Source organism: Scyliorhinus canicula, chromosome 16 (genome assembly GCF_902713615.1).
Source record: "Scyliorhinus canicula chromosome 16, sScyCan1.1, whole genome shotgun sequence".
Classification (NCBI taxonomy): Eukaryota; Metazoa; Chordata; class Chondrichthyes; order Carcharhiniformes; family Scyliorhinidae; genus Scyliorhinus; species Scyliorhinus canicula.
In genome coordinates this window covers 55392582-55419321 of record NC_052161.1, presented here as the reverse complement: position 1 = coordinate 55419321, position 26740 = coordinate 55392582, and the positions used below count along the sequence as shown (strand labels likewise).

Sequence of the window (26740 nt, the reverse complement as noted above, 5' to 3'; positions counted from 1 at the left end):
CTTAATTTAAAACCATAATCCGTTGCCACTCAACAATTCTGACACTGTCTACGGTAGAACTACATGAACGTTTAACGTGGGAAGGGTGGGATTTAAAAATGGGAATGCTGGACCAGGAGTCTGTCATCGCCAAGTACAGGGGTGATTTGTGAATAGCATATGGAGACATGTAGATCGGTATAATTCATTTCTGCCTCGTCATGAGGTCCCCTGCATCACAGATGCCAGAATTCAGCTAATTCAATTCTGTTCCCATAATCTGAAGAAATAGCTGAGCATGCTGGACAGCGAAGGCTAAGGACAAAAGCAACATTCTGGCTGTAGTACTGAAGGCTCCAGAACTAGCAGCTCTCCTCGCCAAACCGTTTCAGCAGAGTCACAACACCAGCGTCTTCCGGACAAAGGGGCAAATTTCCCCAGGTTTGCCAACCGCACCATTTACCGGCCCATTGTTATTCCTAGGTAAAGTGATGAAAGGGGTTGTTTTTTTTTTTTGTTTTTTTTTTTAAAATTTAGATTACCCAATTATTTTTTCTTATTAAGGGGCAATTTAGCGTGGCCAATCTACCTACTCTGCACATTTTTGGGTTGTGGGGGCGAAACCCACGCAGACACGGGGAGAATGTGCAAACTCCACACGGACAGTGACCCAGAGCCGGGATCGAACCTGGGCCCTCAGCGCTGTGAGGCGGTTGTGCTAACCACTAGGCCACCGTGCTGCCTGAAAGGGGTTGTTAATAGTGCTGTGAAATATTTGCCAATAGCCTGTACACTGATCGGTTTGGGTTCTGCCAGGGTCAGCCTGCACCAAACCTTGTTACAATCTTGGTCCAAATATGGACAAAATGCTGTATTTTAGAAATGAGGTGAGAGTGACTGCCCTGGACAACCCAAGTCATGGCATCAAGGAACCGAGTAAAATTGAAGCCAATAGGAAATTGGGAGCAAAGCTAACTCAATGGAGTCTTGCCTAGCGCAAAGGGAAATCGATGTTCGGCATTCATCTCGAGCTGAGGGCATTTCTGCAAGAGTTCCTATTTTCAACTGTTTTATCAATGACTCTTCTGTGGTCAAAAGTGGGAACGTCCACTGTAAGGATTCACCTGCTTAAACCCGGTTTGTTTCCTGTTTTCCCTTGCCTTTTAACTTTGCTATTACAATTTGGACCTTTTGGATCTTGAAGGGAACCTGTACTGTAACTCCAGCAGAAGCAGTGACAGTAAAAAAAAAAAACCCGTCTGCCTGAAGCAGTCTTTTAATTCAAACAAGCCAATTCCAAGGGCGCTGCTGCCTTTAATTCAAAACCACAGATTTCAGAACGATTTGACTGAAATCAGTAATTGCTCAGATTGATGGACTTGGCTGGTGGCCAAAGAAACTGACTGAAAATGCTGGTAGCCCATGATGATTGACTCTGATTTCTCTGGAATGTCTCTCTTCCCCCAATAAGGTTTTCAGTTCAGAAGCTGGAAGAGGGTTCTCTGAAGTTGTACTTTCGAATATGATGAAATCTCTGTGAAAAGTCCAGTGTAAGAACCTCTTTCCCCAGTAATGTTGGAGGCCATTCTAGTGAAACGGCAATGGGATTGAAATTAGAACTCGGGCTGGGAGCTGGGTTTCATGCAAGACCAAAAGTCTAATGAAAGAAGTAGTCTCAAAGGTGGATCTTTGAGTTTTAAGTGCAAGTTTAATTATGGCTACAAAGTCTCTCCAGAAGAAAGCCTACAGCCTGAGATTACCGAATGAATGTTTCTGCTAGAAGACCATTGACTACTATACGACAGTTTTAAACATTCGGTGTGCTGGGAAGAAAGCCTACAGCAAAGGATATAACATCAAAAACAAGGACTTTTATCTTCCTATCTTAACCTTTTATTGTTTTCATCCCTTTCCACCCTTCTATGTTTATCTGTCTTATGTGTGGATAGAGGATGGGGAATTGAAAATGGGCATATTATGTTAGCTTGTTGTTATTCCAAAGTAATTCCTGCATATTTTAGATTTTCTAAATAGTAATTGTGTTTCAAATTACAAACCTGGTAACTGTAAATTATTGAGCAGCCAAGAACCAAATATTTTGGCAATTTTGTACAAATTATTGGTTAATTCACTTGTGTTGGGACTCCAGACCCTGTGGGGCTGCAATTGACCATGCCTGAGCCCCGGGGTGTCGTATCACCACTGACAATTTGCAATTCCTCATTACTGGAGCAGTCTGTGCCTGCAAGCAGCAACACCTGGACAGAGTGGCAAATTGCAGCACTTGCATGGCACTGATATGTGCTGCACATCTCTGACGAGAGATGAATGATGGGAACATGAGTCTGCCATTCAGCCCATCGAGCATGATGCACCATTTCAATACGATCAAGACTGATTGGACATGTCAATGCCTTTTACACACCATATACTTTTTGGTATTGTTACTCAGAAATCTATCCATTTCTGCTTTAAACATACTCAATGATGACCTTGAATGTAATGACCTAAAAGTAGATGGGGAGGCGCAGGAGGGATGGCAGCAGTTGATGGAGGAGATATTTTGGAGGTATGTGGGAGATGTGCGGAGGAGCTGGGGCTGTTGGTGAGGAGGAAGTGCAGGCAAAGTTTGATCTTCTATCCAAGGGGAAGGCAGTCCAGCAGTTTGGGGCTGGGGGGGGTGTTCATCTTATGAAGTGGGAGAGGTCTGTTGGTTGCTTGCAGGTCGTCAGCAGGCGGCAGCGAGAGTTTGTGGGGATTAGAGATGTGCCGGGTGGGTTGGTAGTGCCACCGGAGCAGGTGAATAAGGCATTTGCAGACTTTTATATCGGGATTTGTAGAAGTTCGAGTGGCCAGAGGATGAGGGAATTTATGGAGTGCTGGAGGGGGTGGGGGGAGATGAGAGAGCATGGTTGGAAGAAGCAATGGGGGTGGAAGAAGTGCAGGCAGTGAAAGGAACGATGCAGTCAGGGGCTGGATGGGTTCCTGATGGTAGTAGAAATGTTTGAGGATGTGATAGTTGGGGGTGTATTACCGGAGACGATGGGGCAGGCATCCATCTCCCTATTAATTAAAAAGGAGAAGGATCTGGATCTACTGAGGTGTTTTCGGGATACGAGTTGAGTTTAGGGAAAAGTGAATGCTTTGAAGTGTCTTCTCTAGGAGCAGGAGGGTTGCCTTTCCGGGTGTATTAACCCATTAAGTATTTTATTTGGGGGGGGGGGGGGGGGGGGTGCAGGTGGTGTGGGACTGGGCACTGCTTTGTGAACTGAATTTCACGAGCCTGGTGTGGAGGGTGAAGGAGGACTTGTTACAGTGGGAGAGTCTCCCCTTGTCGCTGGCAGGCCAGGTGCAGACAGTGAAGACAAATATTTTGCTTGTTTCAATTTCTGGTCTTTTTAACCAGTCTTTTTTTTAAAAGGGGTGGATAGGTTGGTATTTGTTGTTTGTGTGGGCAGGGAGGATGACTAGGATAAGGAGAGTGATGCTCCAAAGTGGGGCATCAGTCGGGGTGAGTTGGCCCTTCCGAACCTGTTACACTTATCCTGGGTGGCAAATGCGGGAAAGGTGCAGGCCTGGAGTAAAGTTCCTGTAAGGGTTACCGTTCGCCCCCAGGAAGTACTCTGGTAGTCCTGTGGTGGCAGCCAGGCTGAAGACTTGGGGGCAATTCCGGCAGCACTTCTAAATTGAGGGCAGGCTTGAGGGTGATGCCGATGAGAGGGAACCATGGGTTTGAGCAGGGAGGATGGTGTGAGGTTCCGAGGATTGGAGGAAAGAGGGAGGAAGGAGGTGAAGAATTTGGTTTTGGAGGGATGATTTGCAAGCTTGGAGGAGTTGGGGGTGAAGTTTGGGCTCCAGCGGGAAGGCTTATGATACATCCAGGGGAGAAAGGTCTTCCCGAACTTTCCAGTTGCGCTGTCTTCTTCGTTGCTGATGGAGGTGCTATTTGTTTGGGGAAGGGGGGTAGGGGAGGGACCAGCTGGGTGGAGGGAGGGGTGAGGGTTTTTTATTTGGGCGATTTTGCAGTAGGATCATAAAGGAGGATAAGGTGTACATGGAAGGGATTAAGGCTAAATGGGAGGAGCATCTAGGGATTGCATTGGAGGAGGGATTATTGAGCGAGTGTGCTGCGGAAGGTTAACGCCTCCACCTTAACGCATGAGACTAGGGTTAACTCAGCTAAAAGTGGTGTACAAGGCACACTCAACAAAAGCGACGATGAGCCGGTTGTTTGAGGAGGTGGAGGACAACTGCGAGTGGTGTGGGAGGAGCACAGCTAATTATGTTCACAAGTTCTGGTCCTGTCCGAAGCTGGAAACATTTTGTCTGAGGTTCTGCAAATGTATTTGGAGCCTTATCCCTTGGGCCATATTCAGTGTCAGACCTGCCGAGGTTACAAACTGGTGTGGAAGATGTATTACGATGTATTAGGATATATTACATCCTGGGGACTTCTCTTTCAGCCCCACTAATTTCTCCAATACAATCTCTTTTCTTATACCAATTCCCTGCAAGTCCACCTTTTCTCTAGTCCCTTGGATCTACATTGGGAGATTTTCAGTATCTGAAACCTTCCACAGATGCAAGTAATCATTTAACCGCTCTGTCTGTAATGAACCACATTTGTCTTCGCCAAACACTTTCTTTTGACATAATCTAACTATCTCTCCTTATGTTTAGTGGCATTGCCATCACAGAATCCCCCACCAACAACATACTGGGACTAATCATTGACTAGAAACTGTACTACCCATATAAATGCAGTGGCTAGAAGAGCAGGTCAGAGGCTGGGAATTGTGCAGCGAGTAAATCACCTGACTCCACAAAGCCTGTCCACCATCTGCAAGACAGGAGTGTGATGAAACACACACTGCTGCTTCAACAGCATTTAAGAAGCTCGACACCATCCAAGTCTCAGCAGCCTGCTTGAATGGTACCCCATCCACAACCTTAACCATTCATTCACTCGCTCCATCCGTCACCAACAGACCGTGGTAGCAGTGTGTACCATCTAAAAGATACACGACAGCAACTATCCAAACCTCCTTTTGACAATGCCTTAAATCTGGCAACCACTACCACCTTCTAAATCGATGACTGCAACCACCAAGAAGGACCGGGCACTTGAAACACCGTCTCCTGCAAATCCCCTCCAAGTCATGACACATTCTGATTGCAAATATATTTCTGTTCCTGCACTACCACTGGGACAGAATCTTGGAACCCCCTCTGAACTCTTGCTGTCCATGTTGTGAAAGTGCATCCACTGTGCTATTAAAGGAGACTCCACCACCACCACCACGTTCCCAAGGCAATTGCAGATGGGAAATAAATTCTGGCCTAGTCAGCGATGCGCACTTCCCAAAACATTCTTTTACAATGCTATTTAAATGGTGCGAATGAATGGTTAAATACTGTAGTTATTGACATGCTTTTTTTAAGTGGAATATGCTGAGGTTTTAGTATTGAACACCTCCAGTATTGTCTCAATGTTGTCTGTTTTTTTTTTAGGTTTCTTGGTTCAGCAACAATCTCCTTGAGAGATCTTGTAAGTGGCCAAAAAACATTACAGCTCAAGAATATTGCATTGCTCAGTGAAAAGAAACAGCCAACTGGGGTAAGTGAATCTAAACCTGTGAAGCAATCCTGTAGGTGTTGGATCTGGGGTTGGGCAATCACTAAATTTGATTTATCCTCCATTCTACATTGCGTAGTGTACAATTTTTCTGTGCAATGCTTGAGTGATCTAACTTGCACATTTGGAAATGCTGAAGACGTGCTGCCAAATTGTGATTGTGTACCATGACAATAAAATGTAGGTTCAGCAGACCTAAAATTCCAAATTCTCATCCGCAAAGCCAAAAGCCTTTCAATAGTTATTTACCCCTGATCTGTATGAGGCTAGATAGTCATGCCTGTGACTCTAATATTGTCTGAGACAGCATCATCGACTATCGACTATAATTCTGCTCTTTTAATCCAAAACTTATAAACTTGGCAAAATTAAATAATTTTTCAGTCCTGCAGCATGTATGAGGCATTGCAGTTAACATCTTACTGGTGTTAGTCCTACTCGTAAACCGGGAATCATCGAAACGAATAAGTAAATTATGTAATTTATTTTCAATGATCTTGGTACAGACACTCCCAAGATCTGGATGAATGAACATTAATGCAAAAAAAACCGTGCTAAACATACCCAAGGGTTGTTTAGATTGTGTGTAACTTCATACCCTGCTCAGTTTCAAAATCTAAACACATGTTTACCAAGGATAGGAATGCCTGGGTTAGTGAAAAGTGTTTTTAAAAAGACTCTGGTCACTGGTTCATGGTAACAACCGAGAAACTGTACGGTGCAGCAGAACTGTGATCCTTTGAATCATTTCACCTGAAGTGGGAATTAAAACAACCCACACGTTACTGCAACCATTTAATTCATTGTGTTCAACCACCTTGGGCACAGCACTTGTGCTTGCCGTGTTGTAACACCACCCTTTCACAGCATTGCATCAGGGTCAAATATTGCACATAAAACAATTAAATGTTAATGCACTGCACGTTAATTGTTTGCCTGAACACCCAAGTATATGTAATTTAAGGCAGCATAAACCTGAACGAAAAGCTTGCAAACACAATTTGGTCCAAACCTAGATATGGAAAGAGGGAATTTTGCATTTGGAAGCCTTGAGGCAAATTGGAAAGAGAAGACCAGTTGGTTGGAGCAGAGAATCTTGAAAACAGTAAAACCAGATGTGAAGTGCCCAACTGAGCCGCTTTAGTGCTGCCACTGATGGGAGGAGGTAATTGCAGCAAGACCTGTCTGTGTCCATTATAAACGTGGTTATTGGAATTTGTAATAAAGGATGACGCTGAGGTTTTTCAGGCAATACATCCAATATTGTAACGTTTTCAAAATGTGGCTGCAAAGTAAACATTTTCTAATTCCAGCAAGGAAATGCCTAACATGCCTTTGACAACATGATTTTCACAGCCTGGCAAGTCTTGACTTGTGCCTGTCATCAGAAATACATACTTTGCACCCTGGAATTAGTGAGCACTCCTTTAATCTAGAGCCTGCAGCTTGACGACGTCTTGTCTTTTAAGCTGATTTTTTGACATTTTTCTGGTTCAGTGTGGGTTAATGTGAGATCATCTATTTTGGACCAAGGATAAATTAGAATACTTTCTAAATGGTGAATAGCAAGGAACTGTAAAGAGGCATAAAATCCACTTGGACATAAATTACGAAGCATTAGTGGACGAGTATTGGAAAGGCTAATGGAATGTTGGCCTCCATTTCAAGGGGGCGGGTATGCAAAAGGATGGAAGTTGGGCTACAATTGTACAAAACTCTAATTTGACCATATCTCCAGTAGCCTGTTCAGGTGTGCCCATTGTAACTCGGGAAGGCTCTATTAGCCTTTGAAGGGATGTGGGTGGTACAAATTTGCCAGAATGATCAAAGCTTAAAGTGAGAGGTCCGATTACACAGACTCTGCTTGTATTCTGTTCAACAGAAAGTTTTTTTGATTTCTGACAAGTCGAAGTGTTTAAAATGATTTGAGAATCCGATTAGCACATATGGATAAACTGATTCATCCAGAATAAGGGGTCAGAGCCTTTATAATTGGAGCTAGGCTATTTGGGGGGGGGGGGGGGGGGTGAAATCAGAAGCACTTCACATGAGGGTAACTCTCCAAATTAGAGTACCAAAATTCATTTTTTCCCCCCAGTTATTTCCCCAACCCTGCACATCTTTTGAGGAATGTGCAAACTCCACACGGACAGTGACCCAGAGCCGGGATCGAACCCGGGCCCTCAGCGCTGCGAGACAGCAGTGCTAACCACTGTGTCACCATGCCATTTGAGGCTGATCTAACCTGATCAAATTTCAGAACTGGTTCCATGGCCCTTTTTTTATGTTCTTGCCTACCAGCCCCCAAAAAACTAGCCGAACCCACCCAAAAAAGTGTGGGTACATTGAACTACGGTACAGATCAGCCATGATGAATGGTGGAAAGGATGAGTCCGTCTGCTTCTGTACTGTTGTATTCAAATGCTATCTTGTTTCCTGCTTCCTCCCTGGCAACATCTTACTATTAAACACAAAGTATTTTTATAGTGCAACGACTGTGTGTAATCCTTTCCAGTAAAGGGAAATGGGTTTCAGCATCTTGGCATTTTAAGAACTCTTTCTGATGATGCAAATCTTATCTTGGGTGAAAATGTTTTTTTTAGGCGAGCATAAACCTAGTGGCTACTTACGAACCACCTGCTGGGACTGGACCACCGAATCCATCTGATCTGGGTGAGCAGGATGCTGGAGGGGGTAAGTTTTTACAGGTTACTAATTGTGCAATTTTTGTGATTCATTATCTGATGCATTACCTGCTGCATATGTACCTATCTGATGGTATTCTGAGCTTCAAAGGCAGTAGGAAAGGCCAGTGTATATTTGTGCATCAATATGCTTCGCTTGGAATGGCAGTTTTGATTTAACAAAAGCAGACCATTTACTTTTGAGATAGTGAATTCAAAGTTGACTTAGATAACAGGGAAATTTACATTTTTAGCTATAGCCTCCCTGAACAGGCGCCGGAATGTGGCGACTAGGGGCTTTTCACAGTAACTTCATTGAAGTCTACTCGTGACATTAAGCGATTTTCATTTAATTTCATTTAGTTAAGTTCTTCTATCTTTTCTTATCTACATTTTTGAAGTAACGTTTTGCTTTTTGAAAAGTGGGTAGGTTTTCCATTCAAAAATAGTTCACCTTTTGTCTAAATTGCCTTCCAATAGATTACTTGTATGTGACAATAGAATAACAGGTGAGCGCTGTGCCAAATTCCAGACTATTGTTACTGTATGTTGGGTTAAGGCACGGCTAATTGTGCTTAAATGCTGTTGTGTAACTTGTGTCGAAATAAACTTGGGTGGAACCTTTTGATAGATCTGTCCCCAGATCCATCTAGTGGTCAATTATGATATTAGATTAGCCCTTTATATCCTAGATATTTTGCATAATGCCACAGGATGGTTGAAAACAATGCTGCTCAAGAGGCCAGAGTTGAGGGACACAGATATCTTGGAGAATTGTAGGGATTACAGGAGAATTGTAGGGATTACAAGAGAGTACAGAGATAGGGAAGGGCAAGGTGAGACACTGTACATGTTAAGAGGGAGTTGCCAGATATTGTGGAGATGGCAGCAGGGGAAGTGATCCAATGTTGTACCCACATTTTAAAAAAAGGAGGGATAAAACAAATCCTGGAATTCTAGACTCGCTAGTCTTTCTGTTCCATGTTTTTGAAAGTAGTTTATCATTTGCGGTCAAGTTATCCTCCAAAGAGGACCCTTGTGCCTGGCCAGCTTCCTTGATGACCTGGAAGAAGTAACATCACTGAGGTGTTTGGAAGTCTCTGTCAACCACCCACACCTTGTCAAACTCCATTCCACCGTATCCATTTTCTGGTGCGGAGCGCCCCTGCTGGCAGCAGGATTCTCCGTCCCGGCAGCAGGTCAATGGGGTTTCCCGTTGTGGGCACCCACACGCCATTGGGAAATCCATGGGTGTGACTGTGCTGCCGGCGAAACGGCGAATCCCGCCGATGGTGTGTCCAGCCTCAACGGTCTGACGATTCAGGATAACTCCAGTGAATAAATAATAGTTGATGAATGGAGAATCACATATATTCATCACCGGGTGGGCATGGGGAGGGGAAAAAGGGGTAAATAATGGAGGGGGTGTCCTAGGGCTCGGGTGTCGATGCCACAACTGTTTTTTTTTTCATTTTAAGTGATTCCGATTCAATTTGAATATGTGGTCATGTTCATTTGCATACAATTGGGAGGGGCATGAAATTGGAAAAAACAGCTCAAATTGGTGAGTTGGTCAAAATAAATATTTTGGGAAAACATTTCTCATGGCAGACAATGCAAGCCACTTGCATAATAGTAAAGAGCAAATATCCAAAAATATGTATACTATAAATTACATTGAGCTGACTAAAAATAAAGTTGTGAAAAGGCTCAAAGACTTGACATTAAACACGTCCAAAAAAAAAACAGAGCAGCAATTAACAAAGTCAATTGGATATTGAGTTTATAGCTAAAATAGTTGAATGGAAATAAGAGGCTGTGATCAAATTGTAGAGTACTTTGGTTAGCTCCTACCTTGGTACAGGGTTTGGGTCTGATCGTTGGGACAGAATAAGACCATATGAAAAAGAGCAATTAGGCTAATCTCCAGTGTCAGTAGTTTGAGTTATTAAGACAAATGGCTTCACGCTGGAAAGGAAGAATCAAACAGTCCTGCAACAGTTTAAGATGGTTAAAGACAGGGCAACTGAATGTTAATCCGTTTGAAATAAATGGGACCGCACAAGGCAAAATATGCATTTGGGACTGATGCAATAATTCTTCCTCCAAATGAACAGCACGTGGAATGATGTTCTAATGAGAGTAGTGGAGGCAGAAACCTTGGAATCATTTTGGAAGCAATTGATCGTCCCTCCATTAGAGACTTTGGGATGTTACTGAGCAGATAAACGAAGATGGACAAAACCGATTTCTTCATCCATAGAATTTGTGGCAGTGTATAACTAAGATAGCTGTCCAATTCCAAGATATTGACTTTCAGAAAGTGTTATTTGTCTTTTGCTTTCTGTACTACACTATACTCCTTCTGGAAACCTTTGTTTGACTGATGTGAACACCACCCTCTTAATTCTTCAACTGACCATCAGAATTATCAGGAGAGCTATTCTGTTATCAAATCTGTAACATCAGTATGTGTAGGTTTGCTTCTGACTGGACCTTGTGCATTCCAGATCGTTTAAAGGCTAGTGAAACATTAAAATCTAAACGGCATAGTAGAAACATTTTGTTGCAATTAAATGATTATTGATAAATATCCAAGAAAACTTTTGCAATCGGCTTGAATCCAACTTGGATTCTGGTCTTTCGTTTTCTATCATGTGGTATCCTTTCTTAAACAAATGTGTTGGTGCAAAAGCAAATTATATTTATTGACACCTCAGACGACTAAGTTACTGTGTTATTTGCCTTGCTGGTTGGGATGGTGTTGAACAGTCAAACAGTGGCTTGGACTTCAGTGTCATGTTGTGTTGTTTTAAGAAGTCGATTGTTTCTTCCCCACACCCAAGGGCAACATTTCAATAGCCTGTGCCACATAATAATGACTCAGACCCAACCTTTCCTGTGCAAATTTGTTGACAATTTCAGCCTTCGTGCCTGATAGGAAGGAACAGGCAGTGTTACACCTTTTCCCTTCCTAGAATAAATGGACCCGAAATATGTGTTCCCTATGCACCTCCAAGTAGGAATGGGAGGAAAGCGGAGTGCAGGACAAGTGACAATTTATCCTCTGCCGCAGGAAAGTGTAAGGAAAATCTCTGTATGGCACTTGAGGACTTTAATTGATCTGATTTATTGTCACATGTACCGACGTACAGTAAAAAGTATTTTTTTGCGGCTGTGGGAATGTACACCGTACGTACGTAGTAGACAAAAAAAATAATCAACAGAGAACATTGACAAATGGTACATTGACAAACAGTGATTGGATACAGTGGGGAACAAGGGGCCAAATAAGGGACCTGGGTTTAATCACGGCTCCGGGTCACTGTCCATGTGTAGTTTGCTCATTCTCCGTGTTTGCGTGAGTTTTACTGCCACATCCCATAGATGTACAGGTTAGGTGGACTGGCCATGCTAAATTGTGGGCAAAATAATTACAGTTTGATGGGCTGAAGAAGGCCCTGTGGCCTCATTAGATACTAAATAAACTTGGGATTATCTGATTTTCGTCGTCCCACCTAATAGTTTTGTTTGATTACTTGGGATTATAGTCCTTTGTGTAATGCAGTGTTATTTGATCATTACTAGCTGATGAGAAACACATCAAATGCTCCACTCATCTCAGCATTGGTAGTTCTGGACTGACACAAAATGTTCAATTCATGAATCATATAGGACACCACGAAGAGGAAACTAGCTTAACTGAATTAACCAGTGATTCTCCTATTAGAAACACAGTTGTGTGGACTGAAATAAGCAATTGCATGCTTTTTGGAATGGAGGTGGTGTTAATGTGAAAGGCAGAATTGCACACATTCCTGTAAATCTCTGTTTTGAAAACTCCCAAACTTCCCCGACATGAAAATTGTGTGGTTCACCCTTATCAATTTTTAAAATCCCTCTTTTTGAATAATATCTTGCATGATGTAAGTTCATTGATTTACTTAAAACTATTCCACTGAAGATCAATATTTTTACATCATGCGTTGTATACGGAATATAATAAATAGACTTTTCTCTCAACTGACTGTTTTAATGCCCTACTTATTCAGTTGCTCTTTGATTCATTTGAGGAGCCCAGATAGTTCAGGGATGACTTTGTATTGTTTGAGATGCAGTGGCATTTCAGTGAATTGGCTACATTGTTGGTCACATGCAATATGATAAAATTGCCGCTGGTAATTTCTATATTTAACTTGAATTTCTGACGTTCATTTCTGAGAAACCAGGATGACTGCTTGTAATACATAATGTGTCCTTCTTCCAGTGTTGATCAGTGGATTTCCACCCCTGCCCATCTCCCAGACCCTAGTTAATTAGTTCCACCTGAATGAAGTGACTTTATATTGTGTTGAAGCTAAAACAATAATTTATCCAAATGATTCCTGTTTGTAAATTTTAATCTAGATTCTGCAGAAATAGTTTTGACTCCACTTGGTATACCTGGCACTAAACTCAAATCATAAATGCTTAATTGGTTGAAAGTTTCTTTTTTAATGCTGGCTTGTTTCTTGTAATAGTCATTGACACACAGCTATCGTGTTTTGTTGGAGGTGATGCATGATGTGGAACTGGTCCATCCTGGGGGTGCAGACCAGAAAGAATAGTCAGTGAGGGTGGACTGCAGGATTATGTCACTGCTGGCACAAGGGGCATTCTGGGAGTGGGTGGATGTGAGTTTTGTAAGTTCAAATGAGGCGGCCAGCTACAGGGGTTCAACTTTGAATAATGTTTTTAAAAATCTTGTTACATTTATTTTTGTTGATTTGGTCCACCTGAAATAAAGTCTGTCAATGAAGGAACTGATCACATTGCTATTACTGGAGCCATTCTTCTGATGTTTTTGAAGTTTTTTTTTTAAATCTGCATCCAGAGGGGCTACAGTGATGTATCATGCTGGCAAGTCAATTTGGTGTGCCACTGTAATACCAAGTAAAGTAACAATGGAACTATTTATTAACACAATTATGTGGAAAGAATGATGTTGATGCTACTGATGACTTTGACTCCAGTTTCTAAATGCCTAGGAGAGCCAGCGCTCAGCCCCAGGGTCTACGCTCTTCAACCCGATTGGCTGAATGTGGCACATGACCCTCTGAAACCCTACCCTGCCCCTTAGAGGGGCTCGTTAGAACAGCCACATTAAAAAACAATGTTTACACAAACAAAAACAAAATGCAAAAAATCACAAACTTATATGAAAGGCTTTTTAAAAAAAACAAAAACAAACAAAATAAAGATCAACCTAAACCCCATAACAATTGACGGAGCTATCTTGGGTCGACCCTTACCACATCTTGGGTAGAACCTCTCCACTGACCCACTGATGGTGAATTTGACTTTCTCCTTTATATTAAGTCACTCAACCAAGTCTCCTTTACATTGTCACTCACCGAAGCAGAGGTAGTGGGCAGAGTAGGAGACCTCCAACCAAACAATATTCGCCTCCAGGCTATCAATAAGGCAAAGGTAATAACACCCGCCTCTATTCCAGATTGAATCACTGGCAAATCTGACACCACAAATATGGCCACCAGCGGACATGGGTCTAAATCCACTTGGAGTACCTCCGACATGGTGCTGAAGAAGGAAGCCTAGAAGCCTGCGAGTTTGGAGCAGGACCAAAATGTATGCACGTGGCTTGCCAGGCCAAGAGAACAGCGATCACACCCATCCTCAACATTTGGGAAAAACCCACTCATCCTTGCTCTAGTCGTGTGCGTCTTGTGTAACATATTAAATTGAATTAGACTCCTCCAAGCACACTCTCCCCAACCTTTGGAACAGAACTCCATGGATTCTGGAATTCTTCCACACCCAAATAAAAAAAGATTTGTTAACTGTTAACCTTGATTTAAAAAAAAAGTATTTGGGCAGAAAAATGGGAAGACATTGCAAGAAAAATAAAACCTCCAGGAGCGCGCTCATGAATCCTACCCGCCAAACATAGAGCAAAGTTCTCCGAGAACTTCCTGTAAATCGGAAAGCCATCCAGACCAGGGGCCTTGCCAGACTGCATTATCTCAATACATGTTAAAATTTCGTCTGGGCATAACTGGGAGTCTAACTCTTTGCCCTCATCAATCTCAACTATTTGGATGGGCAGACTGTCCAGAAATTTGGAGTTGACCAATTTATCTGCAGGGGCGCTCCAATCTACATAGATTGCGATAAAGGCTATCTTTCAACGTGTCATGGAGGGCATCTTGAGTGGTTTACCACGTGTCGCTGTTTGCGCAGACAATGTTTTCATTACAGGGACGTCGGAGCAGGAAATTGGACGTTTGGAGGCTGTGCTTTGATGTTTCCCAGAGGCTGGAGTCCGTTTACGTCGAAGAAGATAGCGTTCAAAGATAGCGCAGGCAGAGGATACTCCAAAGGGCAACTGTGTATATTCATACAGGCCCCTGTGTGTATTATAGTTGCATATAGCCGGGAGGCAGGGTCCAGCTCCAACTGTAGGCAGGCGTGACTCGGATCTAATTTCATGAATGAGGGTCTGCCTGCAAGCTTCGCATAGAGATCTTCTATACAGGGCATTGGATACTGGTCGAGCCGGGAAGCCGTATTCACTGCAAGTTTATAGTCGTTGCACTATAGTCGGGCGATGACTGTGAAGGTTTGCACCCTGGTAATTCAACAGGCCCTCGCCCTGACTGACACTTCGCATCTTCGTTATTTTCTCGGCCTCGTAAACTATTATGGGAAGTTCTTCCCTAATCTGGCAACTACGCTGGCCCCGTTGCACCTTCTGTTGAAGAAGAATCACACCTGGGTTTTGGGTCAGCCGCAAGAAACCACTTTCCGGCGGCTGAAACAGCAATCATTGTCGTCTGGGTTACTAAGCCACTATGATCCTGGAAAGCCTTTGCTCATAACGTGTGATGCATCCCCAGACAGTACTGGGGCCGTCGTGTCCCACAAGATGGAGAATGGAGCCGAGCGGCCGATAACTTTCACTTCCCGCACATTGAAAGCAGCGGAAAAGAAGTACGTGCATATCGAGAAGGAGGGCCTGGCGGTGATCTTTGCGGTGAATTGTTTCCACCAATATGTTTATGGCCGCCACTTCACTCGTGACTGACCATAATCCTCTGCTTGGACTTTTCCGAGAGGATGAGCCAATTTTGCCCATTGCTTCGGCACTGATCCAGTGCTGGCCTTTATGGCTCGCTGCCTACGAGTATTCTCTTGAGCATAAAATAGGGACCAAGATAACGAATGCCGATGCACTGAGCCGATTGCCTTTGTTGAACAACCGGCCCCATGTCAATCCCCACGACTGATGAGGTGGTTGCAAAAGTAAACTGCAGATCTGTGAGTGGAACCAAACGGATCCAGTCCTGTCAAAGGTTCAGCACATAGTCCTGTGTGGTGGGCAGCATAGACAGCTCTCAGGCAAGTTAGCGGGCATTATCATCCAAGCTGTCGGAATTTACCATGGAAGATATTGGAACCAGTTCTTGGGACATTGGAGCCGGTTCTCTGGGGCATTGGAACCGGTTCTGGGGGAGGTGGGACCAGTACAAACCGGATGGTCTGCACCTGGGCAGGGGTGGAACCGATGTCCTGGGGGGGGGGGGGGGGGGGGGGGGGTGTTTGCTAGAGCTGTTGGGAAGGGTTTAAACTAATGTGGCAGGGGGATGGGAACCAATGGAGAAAGTCGGAAGGTAGTAAAACAGGGACCAAAACAAAAGGCAGTAAGGGGAAAAGTATAAGGCAGAGGAGCCATAGTCAAAAATCAAAAAGAGCGACAATACAAGGTACAGTGACTGAGGGATGTTCAGTGAATAGGCCCAGTAATACTAAAAGGAATAAAATGGTAAGTAAAAACATAAATGGTAAGCGACGCGTCGGGTTGTTACATGATGATATGGGTTCAAAGACAAGGAAAATTAGGAGAAAAGTTAAGAGGAAATATAACTTGGGAGACGTTACTGATCGAGGTGTTAAAATTCAAAACCGAGGTATAAAAGCCAACATAAGTGTACTTTACCCGAATGCTTGTAGTATTCGGAATAAGGTAAATGAGTTGATGGCGCAAATCGTCGTGAATGCTTATGATTTAGTGGCCATTACAGAAATATGTTAAAGGATGGTCAGACTAGGCGTTAAATAGCCACAGGTATCAAACTATTCGGAAGGACAGAGTGGATGGTAAGGGAGGTGGTGTAGCTCTGTTATTTTAAGGATGACATCCGGGCAATGGTAAGGGATGACATTGGTGCTATGGAGGATACGGTTGAATCCATTTGGGTGGAAATCAGGACTAGTAAGGCGAAAAAGTCATTGATAGGAGTAGTCTATAGGCCACCAAATAGTAACATTATGACGGGGCAGGCAATAAACAAAGAAATAACTGATGCATGTAGAAATGGTACAGTAGTTATCATGGGGATTTTAGTCTACATGTCGATTGGTTTAACCAGGTCGGTCAAGGCAGCCTTGAGGAGGAGTTTATAGAATGTATCCGCGATAGTTTCCTAGAACAGTATGTAATGGAACCTGCAAGGGAACAAGTGGTCCTAGATCTGGTCCTGTGTAATGAGACAGGATTGATTAATGATCTCATAGTTAGGGATCCTCTCGGAAGGTGCGATCATAAGGAGCGATCACAATATGGTGGAATTTAAAATACAGATGGAGGGGAGAAGGTAAAATCAAACACTAGTGTTTTGTGCTTAAACAAAGGGGATTACAATGGGATGAGAGAAGAGCTAGCTAAGGTAGACTAGGAGCAAAGACTTTATGGTGAAACAGTGGAGAACCTTCCAAGTGATTTTTCAGTGCTTAGCAAAGGTTTATACCAACAAAAAGGAAGGACGGTAGAAAGAGGGAAAATCGACCGTGGATATCTAAGGAAATAAGGGAAAGTATCAAATTGAAGGAAAAAGCATACAAAGTGGCAAAGATTAGTGGGAGACTAGAGGACTAGGAAATCTTTAGGGGGCAACAGAAAGCTACTAAAAAAGCTATAAAGAAGAGTAAGATAGATTGAGAGTAAACTTGCTCAGAATGATAGTAAAAGTTTCGACAAATATATAAAACAAAAAGTGTAGCTAAGGTAAATATTGGTCCTTTAGAGGATGAGATGGGAGATGAGGAAATGGCTGAGGAACTGAACAGGTTTTTTGGGTCGGTCTTCACAGTGGAAGACACAAATAACATGCCAGCGACTGATAGAAATGAGGCTATGACAGGTGAGGAACTTGAGAGGTTTGTTATCACTAAGGAGGTAGTGATGGGCACGCTAATGGGGCTAAAGGTAGACAAGTCTCCTGGCCCTGATGGAATGCATCCCAGAGTGCTAAAAGAGATGGCTAGGGAAATTGCAAATGCACTAGCGATAATTTACCGAAATTCATTAGACTCTGGGGTGGTCCCGGCGGATTAGAAATTAGCAAACGTGACACCACTATTTTTAAAAAAGGAGGTAGACAGATAGTGGGTAATTATAGGCCAGTGAGCTTAACTTCAGTAGTAGGGAAGATGCTGGAATCTATCGTCAAAGCAGAAATAGCGAAGCATCTGGATGGAAATTGTCCCATTGGGCAGATGCAGCATGGGTTCATAAAGGGCAGGTCGTGCCTAACTAATTTAGTGGAATTTTTTGAGGACATTACCAGAGCGGTAGATAACGGGGAGCCAATGGATGTGGTATATCTGGATTTCCTGAAAGGCTTTGACAAGGTGCCACACAAAAGGTTGCTGCATTAGATAAAGATGCATGGCATTAAGGGTAAAGTAGTAGCATGGATAGAGGATTGGTTAATTAATAGAAAGCAAAGAGTGGGGTTAATGGGTGTTTCTCTGGTTGGCAATCAGTAGCTAGTGGTGTCCCTCGGGGATCAGTGTTGGGCCCACAATTGTTCACAATTTACACAGATGATTTGGAGTTGGGGACCAAGGGCAATGTGTCCAAGTTTGCAGATGACACTAAGATGAATGGTAAGGCGAAAAGTGCAGAGGATACTGGAAGTCTGCAGAGGGATTTGGATAGGTAAAATGAATGGGCTAGGGTCTGGCAGATGGAATACAATGTTGACAGATGAGGTTATCCATTTTGGTAGGAATAACAGCAAAAGGGATTATTATTTAAATGATAAAATATTAAAACATGCTGCTGTGCAGAGAGACTGGGTGTGCTCGTGCATGAGTCGCAAAAAGTTGGTTTACAGGTGCAACAGGTGATTAAGAAAGCAAATGGAATTTTGTCCTTCATTGCCAGAGGGATGGAGTTTAAGACTAGGGAGGTTATGCTGCAATTGTATAAGGTGTTAGTGAGGCCACACCTGGAGTATTGTGTTCAGTTTTGATCTCCTTACTTGAGAAAGGACGTACTGGCGCTGGAGGATGTGCAGAGGAGATTCACGAGGTTAATCCCAGATCTGAAGGGGTTGGATTACGAGGAGAGGTTGAGTAGACTGGGACTGTACTCATTGGAATTCAGAAGGATGAGGGGGAATCTTATAGAAACATATAAAATTATGAAGGGAATAGATAGGATAGATGTGGGCAGGTTGTTTCCACTGGCGGGTGAAAGCAGAACTAGGGGGCATAGCCTCAAAATAAGGGGAAGCAGATTTAGGACTGAGTTTAGGAGGAACTTCTTCACCCAAAGGGTTGCGAATCTATGGAATTCCTTGCCCAGTGAAGCAGTTGAGGCTCCTTCATTAAATGTTTTTAAGATAAAGATAGATAGTTTTTTGAAGAATAAAGGGATTAAGAGTTGTGGTGTTCAGGCCAGAAAGCAGAGCTGAGTCCACAAAAGATCAGCCATGATCTCATTGAATGGCCGAGCAGGTTCGAGGGGCCAGATGGCCTACTCCCGCATGTGGTCGTCCCGGAAAAAGGACTGGAGCTGATACTAAAGGACTTGCACAAATGTTGGCTTGGAATGTCTGGTGGCCAGGCCTCAATGCTGACATTGAGAAGATGGCCCAAAACTGCTCCATTTGCCAGGAGCATCAGAAGCTTCCTCTGGCCGCATCCCTACATCACTGTGAATGGCCAGGGCGGCCTTGGGCAGATTTCACCGGCCCTTTTCATGGATCCATGTTCCTTTTTATTAATCGATGCCCAATCTAAATGTCGAGAGGTGCATAAAGTGATCGGCATAACGTCCTACACAACGATTGAGAAGATGCGTTTGTCTTTCAGCATGCATTGCTTTTCCGAGGTGCTGGTCACGGACAATGGCACTCCTTTCACAAGTAAGGAGTTTGGGAGATTCGTGAACATGAACGGCATATGCCATATCTGGGTCTATGGACACTAGACTGGCTCGTTTTTTGTTTTCGTATAGGACCACTCCACATGCGGTGACTGCGGTAGCTCCTGCGGAACTTCTAATGGGCCGGAGACTTCCCACCCACCTTAGCATGGTTTCCCCGGACATTGGCGCAGAAGTACGCCGCACTGAAGAACAGCAGGGGCATGGCATTTTTCGGCATCGGCCGATTCGGAAGATTGCGCCTGGTGACCCGGTGTTCTTTTGAAATTTTGCTAGTGTTGTCCAATGGGTCCCTGCCGTTATCTTTCAACGAACGGGCTCTATCTCTTATCAGGTACAAGCCCAGCCTAGTCTCCGGTGCAAGCCACGTAGACCAGGTTTGGTCCAGAAGGCCGCCTCTTCCCTGCCCCTGGAGCTCACTTCTACAGCTGCAGAGACCAGACACGGGAGAGGATCATCCTCGTAATCTTCTTCTAGCACCGCACTCCAAGTAATGACCAGTCCTCAATCCTTAATGAGTATGACATCCCCCAATCGGGGGCGGGGGGGGGGGGGGGGTGGGAAGAATGAGACCACACCCAAACACAAACAAAAGTATGGCAAACAAAGACTTATCCAAAAACTAAAGCCTACATTTAACAGAACCAAGCAAAACAAAAATTCTAAAGCTCATTTTCTTGAAACAAAAACTGTTATAATGAGCTGCAGTGAACCCACCAAAATCTCTCCCATTAATTAACTCCCTAGTTAGCAGGGAGACTCCCAACTGGAGAAAAGTGTATAACAAAACCCCATTTCACTTGCAACCCTAAAGGACGGGGTGGGGTCACCCCCTCTTCTTTTTTGTGGTTTTGCCACCTTCCTTCCACGAACAACTAAATGTTGTGCCAAACAACAATGTTACAAAGAGAAAGGAAACAATATGTTAATGCAAAAAAGTAGTAGAGAAGCTCTAATCTAATCAAAGGCAATAAGAATGTAACCCCCCCCCCCCCCCAAAACTGGATAAAACAAGAAACCAAAACAATATAAACAGATTAGACAGCCCCAGTTTGTGCCCAAAAGAGTCTGCATCTCCTAGCATGCCGCAAAAAGTATTTTTCCTAAATGTGACTCTGAAGGGACACTCGCATGACAATGCAAGCTTTGGAGCAAGTAGCCTTCCTATGTATATTGGTGTAGCCGAAAGAGAGCTGGAATTTAAGGGTTGGGAAAGAAGATGGAGAAAGTTGTTTGATCTATATAAAGAGTTTCTTTAAAGACTATGTATCTTCCATCTCCTCGGAAGTATTTGTCATGTGGAAGAAGTATTACCTTCATTTCAAAAGAGGCCGCAATTGTCAAGTTCTGTGTGATGCTGATTTTTGAATTGCGTTGTTCTGTGTAAGGCAGGGAAGATGTGCCAGTTTCTTTTCCCAGAGAATGTGCGAATGGCTTTTGAAAGATTATACCAACTTGTGGGTCTCATTTGGAGACTGAGTAAAACCTGAACAAAACTAAGCCATAATGTCCTGGTTTGACCCTTGGCCTCCGCACTACATTAACTAGGTCAAGAGTTCGAGAAGCTCTTGAAGACGCTACATCTCTGTGGCTGGTTCAGATGATAGTCAGTTGTGATCCCCAGGATGTAGTTACAGGACTAAGTAATGGTAATGACATTGATTCTTCAGGAAGGGTGGTTAGGGTGTCATATTGGAGATGGTCAATTCCTGGCACAATTTGTTCTTGCGTGTGTTCAGATTCACATGTGAGCGGTTAATGTAATAAAATCCAAGTACAGTTGACATTAGATTTCCTTTCTAGATTTATATTTGGGCATGTATGTGTAAAAGATTGTGCCCTTGTGATTTTATTTTTTTGATGTCCTCCGGTTTACAGATGAAGATGAGGATGCTGAAGATGAAGATGGTGGGGGTGCAGGAGCCCCTGGGGTTCCCAGCACACCAGGCCAGACAGCAAAACATATGAACAAACGACTCCGGAAGAAGAAAAGCAAGAGATTGCTTTCTAACAAACCTCAGGATTTCCAGGTATATGACATTCTCTCCATAAAGAGTGAGGGTCAAAACTTAGTTTATGTTCCTGCAGCTGGAATTTCCATTTGGTAAGTTTACTATAAAATTGTTTTTTGATTCACTGATTTGGATAAAACAGCTCTAGGGATGGCTGCAGAAAATGTCTTCCCTTGTGGAAGCAATTCCGATAATCCAGTGCCCAAATTGTGGAGGCTGGATGATTTGCGTTTAAAATGCACCATTCTTATTAGACCATCTCTCCATCAGGAATCCATATAGAATGGAAATGGCTGTAAAAAGCTATGGTTTGAACATTTTACAAAAATTGAGGTCTTTTGTCTTTTTGGAAATATTTAGTGTATCGTGCCTATTTACATTTTTTTGCTTTTTAGATTCGGGTGAGAATAATTTCGGGCCGTCAGTTGCCTGGTAATAATATAAAGCCTGTTGTGAAGGTGACAGTCTGCAATCAGACCCATCGGACAAGGATTCGAAGAGGAAACAATCCCCACTTTGATGAGGTATAGGGATTTCTCAACTTCAATCAGCCAAAGTTCACTAGCTGGGATTAGTTAGTAACTCTGTTTTGCACTGCTTAAATTTTTAATGCTGAAAAACATTGTCCCTGTCTAGTGAGCCACTAAACAGCTGAGCTTTGACCGTAACTGGAAATATGTAAAAGTTTACACAGTGGGGTCACTGCATTTCTTGCGTGTCTGTTTTTTTTTCAATGTCTGGCTCAATGGTATTTGTCTTACTCTGCTGAAATTCGAATTATTCTTCAAAGTGCATGCAAGTACTTGGGCACCTAATCCAGGCTGATGCATCTGGGAGTATGCATTGTTGGTGATGCCATCTATCTGGATCAGTTGTTAAACCGAGGCCCCATTGTCCCCAAGAATCTCACCGGCACTTCTCAAAGCACATGTATTCTCCAAGTGTTCTTGTCAACGTTTATCCCTCAGTTAATACTACCAGTAGTTGGGGTCAGTGAGACCTTGGTGTGTGCAAATTGGCTGCCATCAATGAAATAACAGTGACTGCAGTTCAAATAAATTTTACTGCCAACGATTGGGATCCTGGGGACATGGGGTGTTGTATAAATACTGGTGTAACTGAGTGGGAATTTCTGGCCCTTCCTGCCGGCTGAATCTTTTGTCCTCCCAAAGGTGTCCCCCAGGGCAAGTTCCCTGACAGTGGGATTAGAGAGTCATGCAAAATACCAGACACATCAGCGAGATAAGATCCTGTAGACAAAGGCGAGCTGTCACTGGAAAACACACTGCAGCCCCATATTTCTGCTTTGCGGTTGGGTAGTTAGTCTGAGATACTAACTTCTTCCTGCTTACCATGAAAGGCATTCATGAACCGAGGCCAGATACAGTTAATTGTTTCCTCCCCTCTGGAATCATATGGAATTTCACTCCTGCAAAATATTCAGTGTTGGTGCCTGCAAGAGCTACCAGTGCTTTTCCAGCGTAAGTAACAAAATGCAGATGTTCATTTAGGTCTTCAGTTTCTAATTTCTCTCCTGTTGAGAATCATCTGAAACTAACGAGCACAAGTAATTTGAATTGTAATTCCAAAGTATATTTCATTACATAGTTGGAATGAGATTAAAATTTAGTATGGACTGAAGATTAAACACAGTTGGAATTTTGCATTAAACATGGCCCCTCACATTAAACATGGCCGAGGTCCATGCTTGGGGTCACTATTGTATGATCTCTTCTCCGTGAAGTACCCCCCTTCAGCAGTTTTGCAAACCTAGAGTTCACTACAAAAGAGTTCTACTGAAGAATTTGCCTTTCCTTTATTCCCACTGCTCGCCCACCCCCATCACCGCCTTTCCCAATGTTAAAACTCCACATGTATAGCTCAAGATTACACAGGATTGGCCCTTTTGACAGAAATTCCCACTTTAGAAAAAGCATTGCAAAATACCCTGCATGCAGCAGAGTGATTCTATTTGTGCAATACTAATATTGGGGTTGAGGAGTCTGAATGGGTAGGAGATAGGAGGAGAATCATCTTAACCAAAACAGTATCCGCTCGCTCGCTCGCTCGCTCGCTCACTCTTGCTCGCGCTCTTGCTCGCTCTTGCTCTCTCTTGCTCGCGCTCTCCTTTTTCTCTCTCTCTCCTCTCTCTCCCCAACACCCCTCCCCCCTCCCCCCAACTCCACTTTATTAACCAATGGTTATTTTCTGCCATCAGATTTTCTTCTACAATGTAGTCCGATCGCCAGAAGAACTATTTGATGAACCAATCATCATTAGGGTAAGTTTCAGTTCTGCAATAAGTTACAATTCTGCAGTGTGGAAAATTTCTGAGACCGGTTTCATTTATTGCTTTCTCTCTAGGCATACAATTCCTTTTCACTGCGATCAGATTCTTTAATAGGAGAATTCAAAGTAAGTTTTAATTTTCCTTAATTTGTTTAATTATTAATGTTACAATGATCTGTGGGTTCAGCTACTTTACCATTCAAAGAAAGCCTCTGGTGTTCTTGTACTCCTAGCTATATGTTACTACAAACTTTCTTCTTAATATGGGACGAAGGGTGACCTTGGTAGTGGTGACTGCATGTAGCGTTGAGGTTATGGGTTGGTGAAAATATGGCTGCTACTGCATCCCCTATTGCAAAGTAGTTCCTTACTACATCACTTACTGCCTCCTGGACTTTTACAGCTCCAAGGGAACTTAAGAACTTGCAATTATTCTGTTCTTTCAGCACAGTTACTAGTTGAGGTAAAGGAGCCTTAGTTTGCAGGGCTGTTTTGAAGGGGTTGGGGGGGGGGGGTGAATTTGTGTTCAGTCTGTGCACTTGTGTTCCTATTTTCCTACGTTCCTATTTTATTTTCTCCTCCAATTTTGAATCCTATTTGAAATGGGGGTGGCACAGTAGTTAGCACTGCTGCCTCATGATGGCGAGGACCCGGGTTCAATTCCGGCCCTGGGTCAACCCCCGTGTGGAGTTTGTTCCCAGCATGAAAGGACAGTGTGTTGACCTTTGGTGTACAGTGCAGTCACATTTTGTTTAATATGAATTGGGGATTTCTAATAAAAGTTAAATTGGCAGTTCATGCACAATTTCCAGATAACTCACTATCATTGCCACATGCTGACAATTTCATTTGTTTTTCAGCTGGACATTGGCTATGTGTATGATGAGTCTGGTGGGTAACATTGTTTTTTTAATATATTTTGTGAGGGGAAAATGTGCTTTCTTAACTGCCACACATTGTTGGGAAAGTATTCAATTTATGTCTGGCGCTTTTCCTATTGAGGTCGATGCTGCTGCTGTAACATTTGTGGTTACGCCTCATTTCCCCGTTTGTGAAATATTCCATCCTCCTTCAGTGATGTCTTTCCTGTTTTTTCTTGTTGAATAGTTTTCTCTTAAAGACAAAATACTTGGAGTGGCAAAGAGAACATGGTGCTCCCAGTGAGTTAATCCAGTTTAAGAACCAAGTGGGAAGAATTGATGCTGGTCTCTGCTGTGTTAACTGACTATAGTTGGGCGAGGCTGTCTTATTGCTCTCTGGGCCTCCTGAAATGGGGAAGAGAAAACAGTCCGTTGTTCCAACTCCTATTTGCTCTCCAGTAAGTCCGACTGGAAATATGTATGTGTGGACACTTGCTGGACTCAACAGTCACGTTCCTCACAATTCAGCTGCACACTTGAACTAGCTGGGACCAATGATTCCTCTATGCAGCATGAGTGTGCAAACAAGCAGTGGTCCCTTTCACACATGCATCTGGTGGCTGATAGGCCGGGAAATTCGAGGCAACTTTCGTCTGGACTGTGCCGAAACTTTGCTTCACACGTGGTTAATGACCAATTAGATAGATACTAATGTACAATCATAAAGTCATTGAGGTTTACTGCACAGAAAAAGCCTTTTGGCCCATCGCATCTTGCCGGTCAAAAACAGCCTCCTGATTAGTCTAATCCCATTTTCCAGCACTTGGCCCATATCCTTATATGCCTTGACATCACAAATGCACATGTAAATACTTCTGAAATGTTGTGAGGGTCTCCGCCTCCACCATCCTTTCATACAGTGAGTTCCAGACTCCCATCACCCTCTGGGTGAATTTTTTCTTCGCATTTCCCCTAAACCTCCTGCCCCTTAGCTTAAATCTATGCCCCTGGTCATTGATACCTCCACCAGATGTAAATGTTCTTCCTGTCTATCTATACCCCTCATAATTCTGTACATCTCAATAATGCCCCACTCTGCCTCCTCTGCTCCAAGGAATACAACCCCAGTCTATCCAATTTCTCTGGCTAGCTTAATCTCTCCAGCCCAGGCAACATCCTGGTATATCTACTCTGCACCCTTTCCAGTGCTCCCTTTCCAGTGCTATCATATCCCTCCTATAATGTGGATTCCAGAACTACACACACTACTCTAGTTCTGACCTAACCAACGTGTACACTTTAGTGTCTCTGTGTACTCTGGTGTCTCTGTGAGGAAGAAACCAGGACTTAGACCAACAAGATGAATTATTTTTTAATGCCACGTTTGCAGTGATTTGAAGGGCACCGATTGTTGCGTGTTTTTTGGTACCAGGCCATCTTCTGGATGCATGTCTAACTTGTGACTGAAAACTCTGTTTAAGTTGAATCCAATGCTCTTAGCCGTGGGCCACATTTATAATGGGAGCTGTATTCATCTCTCATGGGACTCACTGAATTGCCAGTAGTTTGCAGGAGGCCACTTTGACAAAGATTACCCCCAGCAAAAGAAAACTGAATCTATCCCAAGGTTCACTATAGTCCATGCTATTAATAAACGGTGGATGTCCCAGTTACCCATTCTGCATGCATTTCCCTTCAGATGATAGCTAACACTCTGGCTATCCGTGTCCATAACATGCAAGGTGTGGTTTGACGGGAGTAGCATTGTGGATAGCACAATCGCTTCACAGATCCAGGGTCCCAGGTTCGATTCCAGCTTGGGTCACTGTCTGTGCGGAGTCTGCACATCCTCCCCGTGTGTGCGTGGGTTTCCTCCGGGTGCTCCGGTTTCCTCCCACAGTCCAAAGATGTGCGGGTTAGGTGGATTGGCCATGATAAATTGCCCTTAGTGTCCAAAATTGCCCTCAGTGTTGGGTGGGGTTACTGAGTTATGGGGATGGTGTTGAGGGTGGTAGGGTGCTCTTTCCAAGAGCCGGTGCAGACTCGAT

At 43.5% G+C, this 26740-nt stretch overlaps 1 protein-coding gene across 7 annotated transcripts in view; it reads left to right on the top strand.

Annotated features, from left to right (window-relative positions):
* LOC119979244 (myoferlin-like) overlaps positions 1–26740 on the top strand; it is a 284837-nt gene that overhangs the window by 71873 nt on the left and 186224 nt on the right. For all 7 annotated transcript variants that reach the window (XM_038821180.1, XM_038821182.1, XM_038821178.1 and 4 more), the window contains 7 exons: positions 5491–5596; positions 8218–8308; positions 21410–21561; positions 21939–22067; positions 23762–23824; positions 23908–23958; positions 24693–24723. In XM_038821180.1, the coding sequence (XP_038677108.1) occupies positions 5491–5596; positions 8218–8308; positions 21410–21561; positions 21939–22067; positions 23762–23824; positions 23908–23958; positions 24693–24723 (623 nt within the window). The remainder of the gene's footprint in view (positions 1–5490; positions 5597–8217; positions 8309–21409; positions 21562–21938; positions 22068–23761; positions 23825–23907; positions 23959–24692; positions 24724–26740) is intronic.